This window comes from Electrophorus electricus, chromosome 6 (assembly GCF_041902795.1).
Source record: "Electrophorus electricus isolate QZ-2024a chromosome 6, ASM4190279v1, whole genome shotgun sequence".
Taxonomy (NCBI): Eukaryota; Metazoa; Chordata; class Actinopteri; order Gymnotiformes; family Gymnotidae; genus Electrophorus; species Electrophorus electricus.
The window spans coordinates 28,704,556-28,722,055 of NC_137502.1; the positions used below are offsets into that span (position 1 = coordinate 28,704,556).

The 17,500-nt window shown below is 48.0% G+C and overlaps 1 protein-coding gene across 9 annotated transcripts in view; it reads left to right on the top strand.

Moving 5' to 3' along the window:
• ptprua (protein tyrosine phosphatase receptor type Ua) overlaps window positions 1-17,500 on the top strand; it is a 142,459-nt gene that overhangs the window by 59,775 nt on the left and 65,184 nt on the right. For all 9 annotated transcript variants that reach the window (XM_027009770.3, XM_027009768.3, XM_027009772.3 and 6 more), the window contains exon 3: window positions 9,781-10,052. In XM_027009770.3, coding sequence (XP_026865571.2) covers window positions 9,781-10,052 — 272 coding nt within the window. The remainder of the gene's footprint in view (window positions 1-9,780; window positions 10,053-17,500) is intronic.

Genomic DNA, 17,500 nt, shown 5'->3' on the forward strand with positions numbered 1-17,500 from the left:
CGAAGACTGCCATGTTTAGGCAAGCACTAGAGAGTCTTTGTTAAGTGTAAGTGTTTGTGTGTGTGGGGGGGAGACAGAGAGAGTAATTGTGTCCATATTAGTGTGTCTTTTTGTGCAAATGGAAACTATAAAAATACCTGAAGGCGACTCAGAGCAGATGGTGCTAATGGCTTTTGCTGCCAGAACTAGCATCTCGCTCTCCCTTTGTTTGTGTCTCTCTCTTTCTTTCTCTCTTTGTTTCTCCCCTTCTCTTCCACCTCTCCCTGTCTGCCTCTCTCTATCTCTCTTTCTTTTCCTACCTACCTCTCTCCCCCCTTCATGTCCCTGGTTCAGGCCCAGGCTTGTGACGAGGTTGACAGTGACTACACCTGTATGGAGGCTGAATGACCGGTGGCCCCGCCCCTCCCTTTGCCCACAGCACCACTCCCCAGTGGCCCAGCCCCTCCCACTGCCCAAAGGGACACATCCCATTGGCCTGGCCCCTCCCTCTCCCCAGCTCCCATCTGTCCTCCAATAGCTCCTGCTTTCACCATTCTCCTCCTCAGTAGCTTCTCTGCCCCGATCACAGACAGCGAATGGCTTTGAGGGCAAATGAACACGTTCTACGTGATGAAGTAATGTGCTTGCCCTACGCTTGTAGGTCCTCTTCAAGCAGGACTCTAACATTGCTCTACAGAGCAGGTGCATTTGCACTGCGTAATCTCCCCTGGCTTAGCCGTGTATCTTACAGGGCCTGTGTTTGTGGTTTTCTTTAATTAACCTGCTTTTACCTGCGTTTGACTCTGCACGGCGAAGACATTTCGTCTGGGCACCAGCAAGGTTGCCTTTGAGCCACTTCGAAGCCACGTTTGAAGCTACTGAGCACAGCCTGCCCAGGGGCGGGGCCTATGCCGCATGTCTGGATCTGAAGAGCGCGCTCTCATTCCATACTGAACAACCGCTTTTGATGAGCTCGAACTGGCGCGTCCCTACTCTGTCTTTCGTGTTTGTGAGGCCGGGAGCCTGCAGGCTGCGGTCTGGCCTGCGTGCCTGCCCGGCGTCATCCCCAGGTGTGATGGCGTCGCACACGTGTGCAGGACGGTTCGCACCTCACTGAGGTTTCAGCGTGCCATTTAGATGGAGCCATTTCTCCTACGTTGCCTTCGGTTTCGTATCCTCCGACTCGCAGCCTTTGATGTCAGCTGAGATGATTCCTCCAGGATTGCATCAATGCGCCACGGCCTGTGTACGGAGCGGGCTGCTTGCCGTGAGAATGGGGCTTATGAAGATGATCGCATTCTGCTGTTGTGAACGACTGCTGGGGCTGAGCAGCTTTCTAAGCCTTGCCACCCTAAAATAAAGAAATAAAGAAATGAATAAATATGTAAATAAATAAAAACGAAGATGTTTCTTTGGAGGCGCCCAGACCACGGGACAGGCAGGGTGGGCTGCCTTCCCACTGTTCCATTCCCTTTAAAACTCCTCACCTGTTTCGTTCTTTCCTTACCTCACCCCCCCCCCCCCCCCATCTTTCTTCCCGCTCTTTCCATGATGATATCTGTGAAGAGGCCTGGACAGGGTGGGTAAAGTGGGGCGTCTTCTCTTCTGGCTCCGCTTGTCGAGGTGGCTTCTTCCAGCTGTCTAATCACCTGCCTTCCTCTCTTCTTCTCTTCTCCTTCTCTCCTTCTCTCCTTCCTCCAATCCTCCTTTTCTCTGTCTGCCTCTCTACCTGATTGTCCCTGGTGGCGGGCTTTTGTCAAAGCCATCTGTTAAATTGGTGTACTTTCCCCTTGGGAGCTGAGAGAGAGAGACAGACATACAGAGAGAGAGATAGAGAGAGAGAGCGAGAGAGAGGTGAGGAGAAGAGTACTCACTTTAAATGCCCCAGGGAAGGATGTCGGTGGAACACAGAGAGAGAACATCAGAGACATCTGTGTTCCATTCATCAGAAACATCCAGAAACATCCAGAAACATCCGTGACACTCAGCTAAAGCTTGTTATTGAGCAGGCTATGTTTAGGCTACAAATGAACATTGCAGGTCCGTGTGAAATACAACAACACAGACAGCTATTGTTTGATGCTAATGTGATTATTGCTACTTGTACAACATGTTTGGCACTATTTCATATGCACATATTTCTGTGAGTCTTTCGTCATCTCATTATGCTAATCATTATCAATATTTAAATGAAATTATTGTAGAATTTCTTGTTAACCAAAGCTTTGGCAAAGCTTTGACAGTCGTAATTTACTGGACTAATTTACCATAGATAGCTGTGTGTGTGTGTGTGTGTGTGTGTGTGTGTGAGAGAGAGAGAGGGAGAGAGACAGAGAGAGAGAGAATATGAAAAAAACATATTGGCTTATCAATAGAAGCCTTGCCTTACCCCTGCATACCTAGTAATGTGTTATTGATTTCTTTTCTGTGGAAGGGCAAGCCTGGTATGCTCATTCAGACTTTACTCATGCACACTCCCCAGACACACACACACACAGTGTGTGTGTGTGCGTGTGTGTGTGTGTGTTGATGAAGTGCTGAAGTACATATATTATCAGATCACGTCCTTATCCTCTGTAGTGTGCTATACAATTGTCTAGAACATACAACAACTTTAAGTTCCCTATTCTCCTGGAACCCTGATAACACAGTGCGTGTGCATGCATACACACCACTGTGAGGGATGCGCTTTGTAGTCTTGTAGGCTATGTGCATCATTTCCAGCGCAGGAACTCGTGATATACGGCACCAAACGCCACTTTGTTGTGTCTCATTGCTTATTTGAGTCGCTTAAATGACTGGTCTGTATTTACAAGCAGTGCCTTGACTTACGCAGCAGAAACTGAACTGGAAGAAGAATCTGAGTGTGTGTGTGCACACATGCGTATCTGATTCTGTCTTGTTCGCTTAAATCTGATGATAGAATCTCGTCCATTGTAATCAGACATTTGAAGTGAACCCCCTCTGCCTACCAAGCACATGAGATCTCTGGAGACCAGTGACTTCACTTTGTCTGTCCGGTCTCACTTACAAGTGCCTGCAATACCAGTGCTATTTATACATTGCTGTGTGTGTAGCAGGATTGCTCTGAGGTCAGCTGTGCCCCATAGGAGGAATATTGGGTTTTCGCTGCAGTCATTACCACCACAGAATTCGTGTAGATCCTCTGTACCCACTGGGGGTTGGACTCAACAGAGACAGGAGACGTCCCATCTTAATAATACAGCATTTCAGTGCTGATTCACTGCGTATGGGGCTTGTTTTTGTTGTGATTCGATATTGTAATGATTATTTTATCAGGTAGGGAGTGGCAGAGGCTGAGGGGGCTGTTCTGAAAAAAGAAAAGGTTAGAAATCTTTATTAAGAGAGGTGTCAGTGTGTGAGGGGGAAACATCGGCAACAGAGCGAGACTTTAGACATCTATATATATATATATATATATATATATATATATATATATATATATATATATATATATATATATATATATATATATATATAAGACAATACGGATACAGACGGCGCAGTCTCCGCCCCTAATTCCCAGTGATGCCACAACACTGATACGTCTCCTCACTCTCAGGAGCTCGGATTGCAGCCAACAGCGTGCCACTAATACTTCCTTTAACACTCCATCGAGCGCTGGCAGGCCCGCGGCGCACGCCACAACCAGCGCTAATGCAGTCGGCTGCCGCGCGGCCAATCCGTGCGGGCTGCAGCGGATAGGACGGCTGCCAGATCCGGCCCCGCCCCTGCCAAAGCGCCCGTTTAGCCCTGGCACCCGGGGGGACGCGTCTGCCATTGTTTGCTGGTTACTGCGCAATATTTATGCCCAGCTGGCACTGCTTAGAACATATCTTCATCTCCCTTGCCCAGGCCTGCTCGCATGCCTCTGTAAACAGGAGAACCAGCACGGGTCCCTCGGATCCAATAAAGCCCGGGTCGGCCCGCCGAGCTCAAACGACGCACTGCAGATTGGGTTGAGCTGCCAGAAAGATGGAGAGTGAATAAAAGGAGGGGATGGATGGGTCCAAAAGAGAGGGAGAGAAAGCGAAGCAGGGCAGAAGTGTGTGTTTTTCCACCCGCCCGCCCCCGTGACTCTGGTCATCAACCCCATTTTCATTTAAATACCATCTGAGGTAAGCGTAGCTTGGGGCAGAGTCGTAAATAAACAAATCCCCACAAAACAGTGGAACAAAGTGGCCAGTGCCTCGCTGAGAGAGAGGGGGGTAGGGAGAGGGTGGGGGTGGGTATAAGAATAGACTGACATGCCTACATTAATCAAGGACAATTTGACACGCGAGCTAGCGCAATCACTGTCAGAAAAGTCCGCTAGGCTGCTAACCAGCGCTTATGAAAGAATTTTAAAAAACCAGTGATATGAAACATTGCTTAAAATGCATCTTGCCGCTCTGGCCCTGCCTTTGTGCGTTTCAAAGGTGCAAAGCAGCTTACGCAACTTATTAATGGCACAAGCGCTCCGAAAAAGGTTGAAGAGAAAATATGAAGATAAAGTCACCATGCGTTTCCTCTCCCTCTCTGTGTCTCCCTGTCTTCCTCTCCCTCACTGTCCCTCTCTCAGATATGCCGCTCTGATAAAGTCATGTATTGTGGCTGTGGCTCTTTCCCTCTGTGGGATTCATGGAGGCAGGCTTGGTCCTAATCTTCTAATGTATGTTCCCTCGTCCTTGGCTAGGGCACAGGGGAAATAGATGTGGCCTTATCAGCTTTTATGGATTTATGGAGAATATTTCTGCACCAAGTATTTTTAGCTGCGTTTTTTTTTCTCCAGCTCGGCCTGTCTATCATTCCTTCAGTTGTGGTCTTTCTTGTTATCCTCTGCATTGGCTCTCTCATTTGCTTTTATGTGTCAGAAACACATGGAAATCTCTCCATTCAGAACTGTGCAGCCATATTATTAAGTATTAATTAATTGTTATTAATGATCTTCATCCCACAGTGGTCTAACCTACTGCCATTTATATAAATCCAGAATGAATCAGCATTCAGTTTTGACTGGCTGACAATATTATTAGCCTTGACCAACTGTTGGCCAACTGTTTCTCCTGGCAACCTCTATGGCTGAATCGCGTTCTTCATATATCCACGCGTGTATGTGACTCTCTCATGCATTTCAAGTTACTGTCTGGTTTAAATGCTTGACAGACTGCTACCAATTTGTTAGTGTATATATTTCACAGCTTAAAAAGAGTGAAGGGTGGCGTGCCACAAGGTGAAGTTTTAGGTCCGTCATTATTCTCCCTGGAAGCTTGTTAAAATCTTGAATGTCCAGAAACCTTCTTATAAATTCTGATAAAACATAACTTCTGATGTTGATGGTTACTATGTCTGCTTGGAATAAGGCTGCTTGAAAAAAAACAAACAACCCTAATAACATCAGAACCCAAAATAACATCAAACCCCCTAATATCAATGTTATGACTCACGTACACTAGTAACATTACACTGCTGCATTACCACATTAGTCTGCAGCAATGTGTTACCATGTAGCTCCTCTTGTCTCCTAGACATGATTCCACTGGCTAAGAAGACAGCAGGCAATATTTTTACCCAGAAAAGAAAGTGAGAGCATATGACCCCGGTCTCACTGAGCTAGCGCTAGCTCTGTTTTGTTTATTTAATAATAATAATAATAATGAGATGGGATTATAATAACGCCAGTAATTACTACTATTAAATTATTGTAATAATAATAATTATTATAAATGTTAATTGACTACTAATTAATGTTTTATTACTAAGATTGGTTTGTTTGTTTATTATTATGATGATTATTATTAATAATATTATTATTATGTGTGACCAAGCCAGGTTGAGTCTCTCCATTTTGGAATGAGGGGCATCTTTTAAGTATGAGTTGAAACAGCTACATTATTTCCTGACACACTCATAACTGGCTGTGCTGGCTTTCTCCAGTTCCACAGTGCAAGTGCATCACATCCACACATCGTGCAGATCTCTGTCGGTGGATACTTTTATGATTAGTCAGACCTGAACTTGAGATAATGATTTCTTTGAATTGCTGTTGCTGTTCTCTCAGCTCAGAGTCTCAGCTTTATGTCGTCTGAGCAAAAAGAAAACCCCAAAAACTTAACAGCGAACAACAGAATGTTAATATTGCTAAAGAATAAAAAATAGAGATATAATTAAACCACCGTTATGAAGGTGTTGCTGACATTTCCAAAACACTGATCTCTGACACTCTTTAATTCACCTTTCTGCAGTCTCTTTTATTCCGACCTAATCTTAAATTCTCCTCTCACCCCCTCTTCCTCCTCTCCTCTCCTCTCCCCTCCTTTCCTTTCCTCTCCTCTCCCCTACTCTCCTCTCATCTCCCCTCCTCCCCTCCTCTCCTCTCCCCTCCTCCCCCCTACTCCCCTCCTCTCCTCTCCTCTCCTCTCCTCTCCTCTCACCCCCTCTCCTCTCACCCCCTCTTCCTCCTCTCCTCTCCTCTCCTCTCCCCTCCTTTCCTTTCCTCTCCTCTCCCCTACTCTCCTCTCATCTCCCCTCCTCCCCTCCTCTCCTCTCCCCTCCTCCCGCCTACTCCCCTCCTCTCCTCTCACCCCCTCTTCTCTCATCCCCTCTCCTCTCCTCTCCTCTCCCCTACTCCCCTCCTCTCCTCTCCCCTCCTCTCCTCTCACCCCCTTCTCTCATCCCCTCTCCTCTCCCCTCCTCTCCTCTCCTCTCCCCTACTCCCCTCCTCTCCTCTCCCCTCCTCTCCTCTCACCCCTTCTCTCATACCTTCTCCTCTCCCCTACTCCCCTCCTCTCCTCTCCTCTCACCCCCTCTTCTCTCATCCCCTCTCCTCTCCCCTACTCCCCTCCTCTCCTCTCCTCTCCCCTACTCCCCTCCTCTCCTCTCCCCTACTCCCCTCCTCTCCTCTCCTCTCCCCTCCTCTCCTCTCACCCCCTCTTCTCTCATCCCCTCTCCTCTCCCCTACTCTCCTCTCCTCTCCCCTCCTCTCCTCTCACCCCCTCTTCTCTCATCCCCTCTCCTCTCCCCTACTCCCCTCCTCTCCCCTCCTCTCCTCTCCTCTCCTCTCCTCTCCTCTCCTATCTCTTGGGGGGGACTGAATGCAGGGTAAATTTTATTTAGGCCAGTGTCTCTTGAGCTCACACCCATCAACAGAGAGCAGGAGAACGCCGGAGAGACAAGACTGTGCTTGTGTGGGAGACAGCTGAGAAGAGAGGAGAGAAATGCACTTCCGCAGCAGGCACTGGTTCTGCAGGGCACAGATCTCTCCAGACTTCCTGAGGAGCGAATACGAAGCCTTTCGAACACTCCTGAAAATCATTAACATGATGTCTATGAGGTTTAGTATGTTCCTACTGAAATAGAATAAATTAAATATATTGGCTGATAACCATGGCACACGATAATTCATGTGACATGTTCACAGTAGTTTTAAGCATAACTCATGGGACTAGAGTGTTGTCGTCTCTGTAGCTGATGAAGACGTGCTATAGCTATTACATGAGGTATATGAGAAATATAAGTAAACGCTGGCATAGACTATCAATCAGACTTTTGATTGACGTCATCCCTTGACGTCACCCACCATTTCATGTCCTTCTGGCTGTGTTGGTGGTGCAGCTCTGAAGTTCTGGTCAGGCGTAGTAACCAGGCAGTTAACATACACAGACACCCATACTGGTTCACCTGCATTAGGGCTGCTCTGTGGATAGCGCTCATGTTCCTCCAAGTCAGGAACGCTCTTTGGAGCGCTGGTGTTCCACAGCATCAGGGCCGCTCTGTGGAGAGCGCTGGTGTTCCACAGCATCAGGGCCGCTCTGTGGATAGCGTTGGTGTTCCATAGCATCAGGGCCGCTCTGTGGAGAGCGCTGGTGTTCCACAGCATCAGGGCCGCTCTGTGGAGAGCGCTGGTGTTCCACAGCATCAGGGCCGCTCTGTGGAGAGCGCTGGTGTTCCACAGCATCAGGGCCGCTCTGTGGAGAGCGCTGGTGTTCCACAGCATCAGGGCCGCTCTGTGGAGAGCGCTGGTGTTCCACAGCATCAGGGCCGCTCTGTGGAGAGCGCTGGTGTTCCACAGCATCAGGGCCGCTCTGTGGAGAGCGCTGCCATTGTGCACTGCCTGTCAGCTCTCTCGGCCAAACTACGCTTTTCACCCTCTATATAATTATTGTCCAGACCCTTTCAGTGCCATATTGTTTTTCAGTTCAGATGTCAAGACTTAGTTTAGTTCAGTTGTGAAGGTCATCTTGGGAAATATGTCTACCATCTGCTTCTCTTCTTAGCTGCCTTGTTGCCATATGCTCCCCCCTCCCATGAATAATCTCCTGCCACGGTCGATGGACTCTTAAGCTCCGGAGGACTTCATAAACGCTCTACATTTGATTGCAAATGGCATGTAAGCAGGCAGATCCCTCATCCAGCAGCTTGCCTTCGACGTTCACAAATTCCCCAGCCCACAAAACGTGGACCTTCTTTTCCCCGGTCCCGTGAATCTCAAAGTAAGCACACCTAGTGCGCTCAGACAGTCAAGAAACTTTTGATACTTGTTTAGATTCTAATTTTAGCAGTGGGAGTTCAGGAGGTTTGAAGTGGCTTCTACATTTAATTGTACTTGACATCTACCACCTGTTATGTCAGTTGTCAGAAATTTTCCCTGTTAGTGTTTTTTTTTTTCCCTGTGGGGCTTCTGTTTTGAGCTTTGGAGAGAGAGACAGAGACAGACAAAGAGATTATACAATTCTTTGAAGAAAGCGAGATGGAGAGAGCCATAGAGAAAGCGATAGAGAATGATAAGCTCCATCAGGTGAATGGGGATCTTAATCACATTACCTGCCACTGAGACAGAGAGAAAGGTCAGCTGGACCGCGACCAGGGTGAGTGTGTGTGTGCAGGCTTGTGTGCATGTGTGCACACACTTGCCCTCCTGGCGGACATTAGGACTTTAATAACTGTGTCACTGTGATTAATGAGGAAGAAGTGTAGCTGTCATCACTGCACTGATACCTTTTCTCAACAACATTACCCATAATGCCCCCTGCCCTGCTCCGACACCACAGCCATCTATTTTTAGACACCGAGGTCGGAAAGTCGGCCTTCTTCGGAAAGAAGGACAATCGTCCGTACCTGTCCGTTAGGTATTATTCATCTACACAATCTAATTTTCTGTACACACACCAAAGCATTGTCCTGCCAACCCATCAGTCTTGCTACATTATGTAATACCGCTTGGTGACCAATTACGTCTCCTTCAGAGTTAGCTGAGCTTCTGAAGCCCTGGTGGCTCTGGTCCGAGCCCGAGCTCTCTCTTTGTTCTGCTTCCCTGTCTCCTAATCGCAAATGAATATAGGGCAGAACCAGCTTCATTTTGTAGACAGAATATGTCAGAAGTGAGCCCTCCAGTAGCCAGGTGGTTCAGGGTCCATGTACGGCCGCCAAACCATAAGCTCAGCCCTTGGAGACCCAGCTACCGTGGACTCCGCTGGCTCTGGCCATCAGACTGATGATTCTGACTCACCCCCCTGTTTATTAGTGCCCACTTTTTTATAAGAACATTGAGGTCCAGACGATGACTCTGTCTGTACCGTTACCCAAAAGGGGAGGCGAGGATGGGGGGAATGGGCGGCGCTCTGCACAGAGGTGCACTTCCTGTGATGTGGTTGCTGCCCCTGTGTTCTTCGCCACGCAGCACTGTGTTCCAGCCACGCTGATTAATCACCCAACACATGGAGAGGAGCTGGTCCTTCTGCACCTGCTCCTGCCTGCCTGACTCCCTTTTCTCTCCTTCTCTGTCTCTCTCTCTCTCTCCAGGTTCTTACATGCTGGTGAACTCCTCTCAGCACGGCCCGGGTCAGCGGTCTCAGCTGCTGCTCCGGCCGCTCAGCGAGAATGACACGCACTGCGTGCAGTTCAGCTACTTCCTGTACAGCCGCGATGGCCACAGCCCCGGTGTGCTCGCTGTCTACGTGCGCGTCAATGGCGGCCCACGCGGGAACTCCGTGTGGAATGTTTCAGGTGCACGTGGCCGCCAGTGGCACCAGGTGGAAATGGCCGTCAGCACCTTCTGGCCCAGCGAGTACCAGGTGAGAGTGAATACATACACAGACACACACACACACACACACACAAACTCATATACACACTGAAACTTACTTACACACATGTGCTTGGCACCATCAGGCTCTTTCCTAGTATGTATAATTAGGGCGTCATTCATCATCTGTGCATTTGCAGGCGTTAATCGTGCTCGCGTTCATGTGGCGCTCTCCGCGGTCCTGAAGTTGGTGGGTCTACGTGAAGCTGCTTGGGGGAGAAGAGCTGAGTGCAGACTGGTGTCACCTCATTAGGGCCTGTGATTAATATGTCAGTGTCGCACCATCACAGCCAAAAAATGTGCAAATGGCAATTAAGTGGTGGTCACACACACCTGCGTGTGTGTGTGTGTGTCTGTGTGTGCTATTGTCTACGCGCCCAGTCACTGCATGGTCAATTGACCTGACTTGTGTTGGACCCGAGTCAAAGAAACAGAGGGTAGAGGTGAGTCATGCTTTTTCTTCATTTATCATCCCTCCAGCTCTGTCTTCCTCTCTATCCATTTCTTTCGCTCATCAGGCAGTAATCTGGACCATCTCTTAATGTTTACCCTTCTCCCCCAGAAAATAACAGTTAGCGCCTGACATATAGAGGTGTGTGTGCGTGTTGGATACAGCCACGGTGTTTTCTTTATGCAGCAGCAGTTTTCTGTCATAGCTGCACTACGGCAGAAAGATGGAGGTGGCACGAGCAATGCACAGTGCTGTAATTCTCTCCGGGGCTGTTGCTTATGTAAGCGCACACTGAGTGATTTGCGTGGTCTTTACTCGGAGTCCCTCCTGGGACACCGCACACACGCACACAGATTGCTCCGCTTGTGCTGTAAAGTGCAGGCAATGAGGCAGGTAATCATAGCAGATGAGCATACCAGAGTGCACAGGGCAGTGTGTGTGTGTGTGTGTGTGTGTGTGCATGTGTGTGGGGGCTGTGGAGTATGGCCCAAGGCCATGAGTCTACTTCTCATCTCCCCTGACCCTGCTCTTTTTTAGCTTGCCATTTTCATCTTCCGCTCTTCTCCTCCATCCATCTTGTCTTTCTCTGCCTGGTCTTTCATCCGTCTGCTGCTTCCCTCACCAACCCACTCAGCTCAACGTGACCGTGTTTTATGTTTTTCTCTGCTATGCTGGACAGATACAAAAATGAAGCAGTTAATTAATAATGCCATGAATAACACTTCTAATAGAAACAATGTGAATATATGAAGCTGGACTTAGCATCTTAGAAAAAGGCTAAGCTTTACTGTCATATCAGCTGTATGCTGCACTATATGCCATACAGGCCGTATTCATTAATAAGAACAGATAGACCAGTCAGTCCCCACGGTTGGTGTACAGCGTTTTCTCACCCATTTGCCTTAGGGGGGATCTTCTCTGTCCTTCCCTCTGTGGCTCCCTTCATCCCTCTCACTTTCTTAAAGGAATCATCTCATCTCTCTATCTTTCTCCTCCTCTCGCTCTCTTTCTCTTGCTCACTCTCTCATGCTGTCATGGGCGCTGTAGGCCCCACTCCACCAATCCCCCAGATAAAGATCAACACCCCCCAACCCAGCCAAGCGACCCTGCCTCCAGGGCATATCAGCCGAAGAGAGGCCACATGTAAAGAGAGACATATAGAGAGAGACAGAGAGAGAGAGGGAGATAGAGAGAGAGAAAGAGAGAGAGAGACAGGGAGACAGAGAGAGAAGAGTCCAGTTGTGCAGCAGGGCAGTAGGATGAGATCAGTGACTAAGTCCCTGGGGTTCTCCGGCTCGTGTTTGGAGGCACTCAGCTTGTCCCACTCCTAATCTTACCTCCTGTACCTGCCTGTGCTCTCCCGATCCGCATCCAGGCCCCTCCACGCCTGGCCTCCGAACCACACTGCCGTGGATATCGGAGGCCCCTCACCTGGGCACCTGGCAACAGGGGGGCTGGTTTACCCTGGGCCAGGAATAGGGCACGCACACATGGAAAAAAAAATGAGCGGAGAAGCAGACCCAAGCACAGAGAGCCAGGAATGGAGGGAGAGCGGGCCGACAGGAAACAACGCGTGCAGAGGAAGAAAAAATAGGAGAGAGCTGCACATTGTCTTATTTCTCCATAAATCACATGGATAAATAAAGGAAAACATTTCATATTCACATGGCAGGGTTCTCTGTGCCTTTCACTCTGGGCCCATGGAGAAGACGTCTTCTGTGGGTGGCCCAGTGTCAGCGAAGACGCTGCTGAGGCTTCGCTGTCGTCCTCGCCGCACACTAATTCACGCGGACAACACAAAGGACACACCGCGTCCTCCCTCGTCTGACCTGCAGCTGGACACACTCGTCCTGTCTTTATTCCGCTTGCTTCCTGTCCGTATTTTCCCTGCGTGCTGGTTTTTAAACACAGCCCTCAATCCTTAAGGAAAGTTATCACCGGCACCCCTCACTACATGCTGCATGGTCTTTCCCTCCGTTTCTTTAGAGACACTGTCCTCTCTGTCTCCTTGCTGCTTGTCCGCCATCCTCTCTCTGCTCCTTGCCCGTTCTCTCTGCTAGCGGACACCTCTTCTTCAGCTGTGCCTGAACTAGCCGTGCTGCTATTAGACTGAGGCCGTGCGCTTCACTAACTGCATACAAACACATTTCCTAATCGGGATTTCGCGTAAAGGCTAGCTCCTCTCGTCCACGCAGGTCAGCCACGGGGAGTCGGCACCAGCTAACGGCTCACTCCATCCCATCCATGAGCCGAGGCGACGGACCGGGGCTATTGACATGCTTCCGATGCTGTTAGCAAACGGCCGCTGCCGATAAGGATAAATCAAAGCCTGGCTGCGGGTCGGCTTTGGCAAGCTACGAGGGAGGTTTAGCAACATAATAATAGATTGAAATAATCTCCCCAGTGCACAATGAAGATAGAGCAGAGGCATTATTAACCATGCAGTAAATTGGGCCTCCTTCTCCACGTAGTGGGGTGGGGTGTTCACCATGCACCCGTCAGCCAGGGCGTGTTTTCAAATTCGGCTCCATCGATTCAGTCGGCACCGCTGGGTTTCATGAAGGCATAGATGTGGCTCATGTTCAAATGCATGAGATTGTTTCAGCTGTTTACCAAGCCTGCGTGGCTGAATTATGCCGTCCACCCATCCAGAACGTTCTGGAATGCTTCGGTGAACCAGGTACCAAGTCAGTCACCTCCCATGTGTTTTGAAGGTGAATCTTTCCCCATTTTGGTGTGTTTGTTTGTTTCTTTGTTTGTTTTGTAATGAGGCATGAGTTATTCCTTTCGGGTCCCTGGAATATAACTTTTTTTTTCACAAATCAAGTAAATAAATAAAGCAAAAAAAATAAAATAAGGGTTATCTATGCACTGAATCCTCCCTGGTCATGGACATTTGATTTGCTAGCAAAAAATATGAAACAAGCCATCCCTTGTGGGATGGCTGATGCCCTGATACCCTGATGCCTTGATGCCCTGATGCCCTGATGCCCTGATGCAGCCTGTCCAGAAATCCAGCACCCTGTTAGTAAAACCTTCGTCCACCGGGACACTAAACCGAGCCTCCACGGTACCAGCTTGCAATCATTTCAGATTCAGAAACACATGCAGATTGACTTGGCCAAACCTCCATGTTCCACTCAGTGATCTCCTTGATTGCCTTGGCACTGTGTGTTGGGTCATGATGTGCACTGAAATACAGCCCAGGAAATCTGGAAAGTTTTCCCTTCTGTTAACAGGCCTCTGTTGTTTTTTTTAAAAAAACCCCTGAGCATCACAGCAGGTGTCTTAGAAATATATTTGCCCATGCTCTGCTGTTTCTGCCACCTCTTGCCTGCAACCACAATCAGATGGTTTCATGAGCAGCAGAAATCAATAGGCTAAATCGATAGGGTTAGAGCAGTGTGCTAGCAATCTCAAATTGAAATATACATGTATATTTTTTGGATTAGTTATCTCTCAGTTCAACCAACTCTGTAACAGATGCTGAAAGGGAACAAAGCGATTGACGAACCTAATATAACCTCATAAGGCTCGTAAGGTTTCAGATACAAAGAAAGTTCTAAGGAATTTTTGATCAATTAAGATTTGACTATTTTTACAGGACTACATGGTTGGTGCTGAAGGTAGACAACTCATCACACATTACCAGAATTTGATAATGATAATATTTTAAATCATATTTCTAAAAGATTATACTGCTCTTCTTGTTTTTCATGCCACCCTTACACAATCATCATCATCATCATCGTCATTGTCATCATGTTTTGGAACTTTTCTACTTGAATTAGACCTTAATGCTCAGCTTGTAAATCGCATTATCTTGCACCATTTTTCTCCATAAGGGAGATTAACTACTGTGATAAAACAGACTTACAGCACAACTCACCAATTATGCAAGTATGTTAATAGCACTAATAGCTGTACAGCACTAGCTGTCTGAAGCTCTAGTGTGTTGGTGTCTGTACATCACTAGCTGACTGAAGCTCTAGTGTGTTGGTGTCTGTACAGCACTAGCTGACTGAAGCTCTAGTGTGTTAGTGTCTGTACAGCACTAGCTGTCTGAAGCTCTAGTGTGTTGGTGTCTGTACAGCACTAGCTGACTGAAGCTCTAGTGGGTTGGTGTCTGTACAGCACTAGCTGTCTGAAGCTCTAGTGGGTTGGTGTCTGTACAGCACTAGCTGACTGAAGCTCTAGTGTGTTGGTGTCTGTACATCACTAGCTGACTAAAGCTCTAGTGTGTTGGTGTCTGTACAGCACTAGCTGACTGAAGCTCTAGTGTGTTGGTGTCTGTACATCACTAGCTGACTGAAGCTCTAGTGTGTTGGTGTCTGTACATCACTAGCTGACTGAAGCTCTAGTGGGTTGGTGTCTGTACAGCACTAGCTGTCTGAAGCTCTAGTGTGTTGGTGTCTGTACAGCACTAGCTGACTGAAGCTCTAGTGTGTTAGTGTCTGTACAGCACTAGCTGACTGAAGCTCTAGTGGGTTGGTGTCTGTACAGCACTAGCTGACTGAAGCTCTAGTGGGTTGGTGTCTGTACAGCACTAGCTGACTGAAGCTCTAGTGTGTTGGTGTCTGTACAGCACTAGCTGACTGAAGCTCTAGTGTGTTAGTGTCTGTACAGCACTAGCTGACTGAAGCTCTAGTGGGTTGGTGTCTGTACAGCACTAGCTGACTGAAGCTCTAGTGGGTTGGTGTCTGTACAGCACTAGCTGACTGAAGCTCTAGTGTGTTGGTGTCTGTACAGCACTAGCTGACTGAAGCTCTAGTGTGTTAGTGTCTGTACAGCACTAGCTGTCTGAAGCTCTAGTGTGTTGGTGTCTGTACAGCACTAGCTGTCTGAAGCTCTAGTGTGTTGGTGTCTGTACATCACTAGCTGACTGAAGCTCTAGTGTGTTGGTGTCTGTACATCACTAGCTGACTGAAGCTCTAGTGTGTTAGTGTCTGTACAGCACTAGCTGTCTGAAGCTCTAGTGTGTTGGTGTCTGTACATCACTAGCTGACTGAAGCTCTAGTGTGTTAGTGTCTGTACAGCACTAGCTGACTGAAGCTCTAGTGTGTTAGTGTCTGTACAGCACTAGCTGACTGAAGCTCTAGTGTGTTGGTGTCTGTACAGCACTAGCTGACTGAAGCTCTAGTGTGTTAGTGTCTGTACAGCACTAGCTGACTGAAGCTCTAGTGTGTTAGTGTCTGTACATCACTAGCTGACTGAAGCTCTAGTGTGTTGGTGTCTGTACATCACTAGCTGACTGAAGCTCTAGTGGGTTGGTGTCTGTACAGCACTAGCTGACTGAAGCTCTAGTGTGTTGGTGTCTGTACAGCACTAGCTGTCTGAAGCTCTAGTGTGTTAGTGTCTGTACGTCACTAGTTGACTGAAGCTCTAGTGTGTTAGTGTCTGTACAGCACTAGCTGTCTGAAGCTCTAGTGGGTTGGTGTCTGTACAGCACTAGCTGTCTGAAGCTCTAGTGTGTTAGTGTCTGTACGTCACTAGTTGACTGAAGCTCTAGTGTGTTAGTGTCTGTACAGCACTAGCTGACTGAAGCTCTAGTGTGTTGGTGTCTGTACAGCACTATCTGACTAAAGCTCTAGTGTGTTGGTGTCTGTACATCACTAGCTGACTGAAGCTCTAGTGGGTTGGTGTCTGTACAGCACTAGCTGTCTGAAGCTCTAGTGTGTTAGTGTCTGTAAAGCACTAGCTGTCTGAAGCTCTAGTGTGTTAGTGTCTGTACAGCACTAGCTGTCTGAAGCTCTAGTGTGTTAGTGTCTGTACAGCACTAGCTGACTGAAGCTCTAGTGTGTTGGTGTCTGTACAGCACTAGCTGTCTGAAGCTCTAGTGTGTTAGTGTCTGTACAGCACTAGCTGTCTGAAGCTCTAGTGTGTTAGTGTCTGTACAGCACTAGCTGTCTGAAGCTCTAGTGTGTTAGTGTCTGTACGTCACTAGTTGACTGAAGCTCTAGTGTGTTAGTGTCTGTACAGCACTAGCTGACTGAAGCTCTAGTGTGTTGGTGTCTGTACAGCACTAGCTGTCTGAAGCTCTAGTGTGTTAGTGTCTGTACAGCACTAGCTGTCTGAAGCTCTAGTGTGTTGGTGTCTGTACAGCACTAGCTGTCTGAAGCTCTAGTGTGTTGGTGTCTGTACAGCACTAGCTGTCTGAAGCTCTAGTGTGTTGGTGTCTGTACAGCACTAGCTGTCTGAAGCTCTAGTGTGTTAGTGTCTGTACAGCACTAGCTGTCTGAAGCTCTAGTGTGTTGGTGTCTGTACAGCACTAGCTGTCTGAAGCTCTAGTGTGTTAGTGTCTGTACAGCACTAGCTGTCTGAAGCTCTAGTGTGTTCGTGTCTGTACAGCACTAGCTGACTGAAGCTCTAGTGTGTTGGTGTCTGTACAGCACTAGCTGACTGAAGCTCTAGTGTGTTGGTGTCTGTACAGCACTATCTGACTAAAGCTCTAGTGTGTTGGTGTCTGTACATCACTAGCTGACTGAAGCTCTAGTGGGTTGGTGTCTGTACAGCACTAGCTGTCTGAAGCTCTAGTGTGTTGGTGTCTGTAAAGCACTAGCTGTCTGAAGCTCTAGTGTGTTAGTGTCTGTACAGCACTAGCTGTCTGAAGCTCTAGTGTGTTAGTGTCTGTACAGCACTAGCTGACTGAAGCTCTAGTGTGTTGGTGTCTGTACAGCACTAGCTGTCTGAAGCTCTAGTGTGTTAGTGTCTGTACAGCACTAGCTGTCTGAAGCTCTAGTGTGTTAGTGTCTGTACAGCACTAGCTGTCTGAAGCTCTAGTGTGTTAGTGTCTGTACAGCACTAGCTGTCTGAAGCTCTAGTGTGTTAGTGTCTGTACGTCACTAGTTGACTGAAGCTCTAGTGTGTTAGTGTCTGTACAGCACTAGCTGACTGAAGCTCTAGTGTGTTGGTGTCTGTACAGCACTAGCTGTCTGAAGCTCTAGTGTGTTAGTGTCTGTACAGCACTAGCTGTCTGAAGCTCTAGT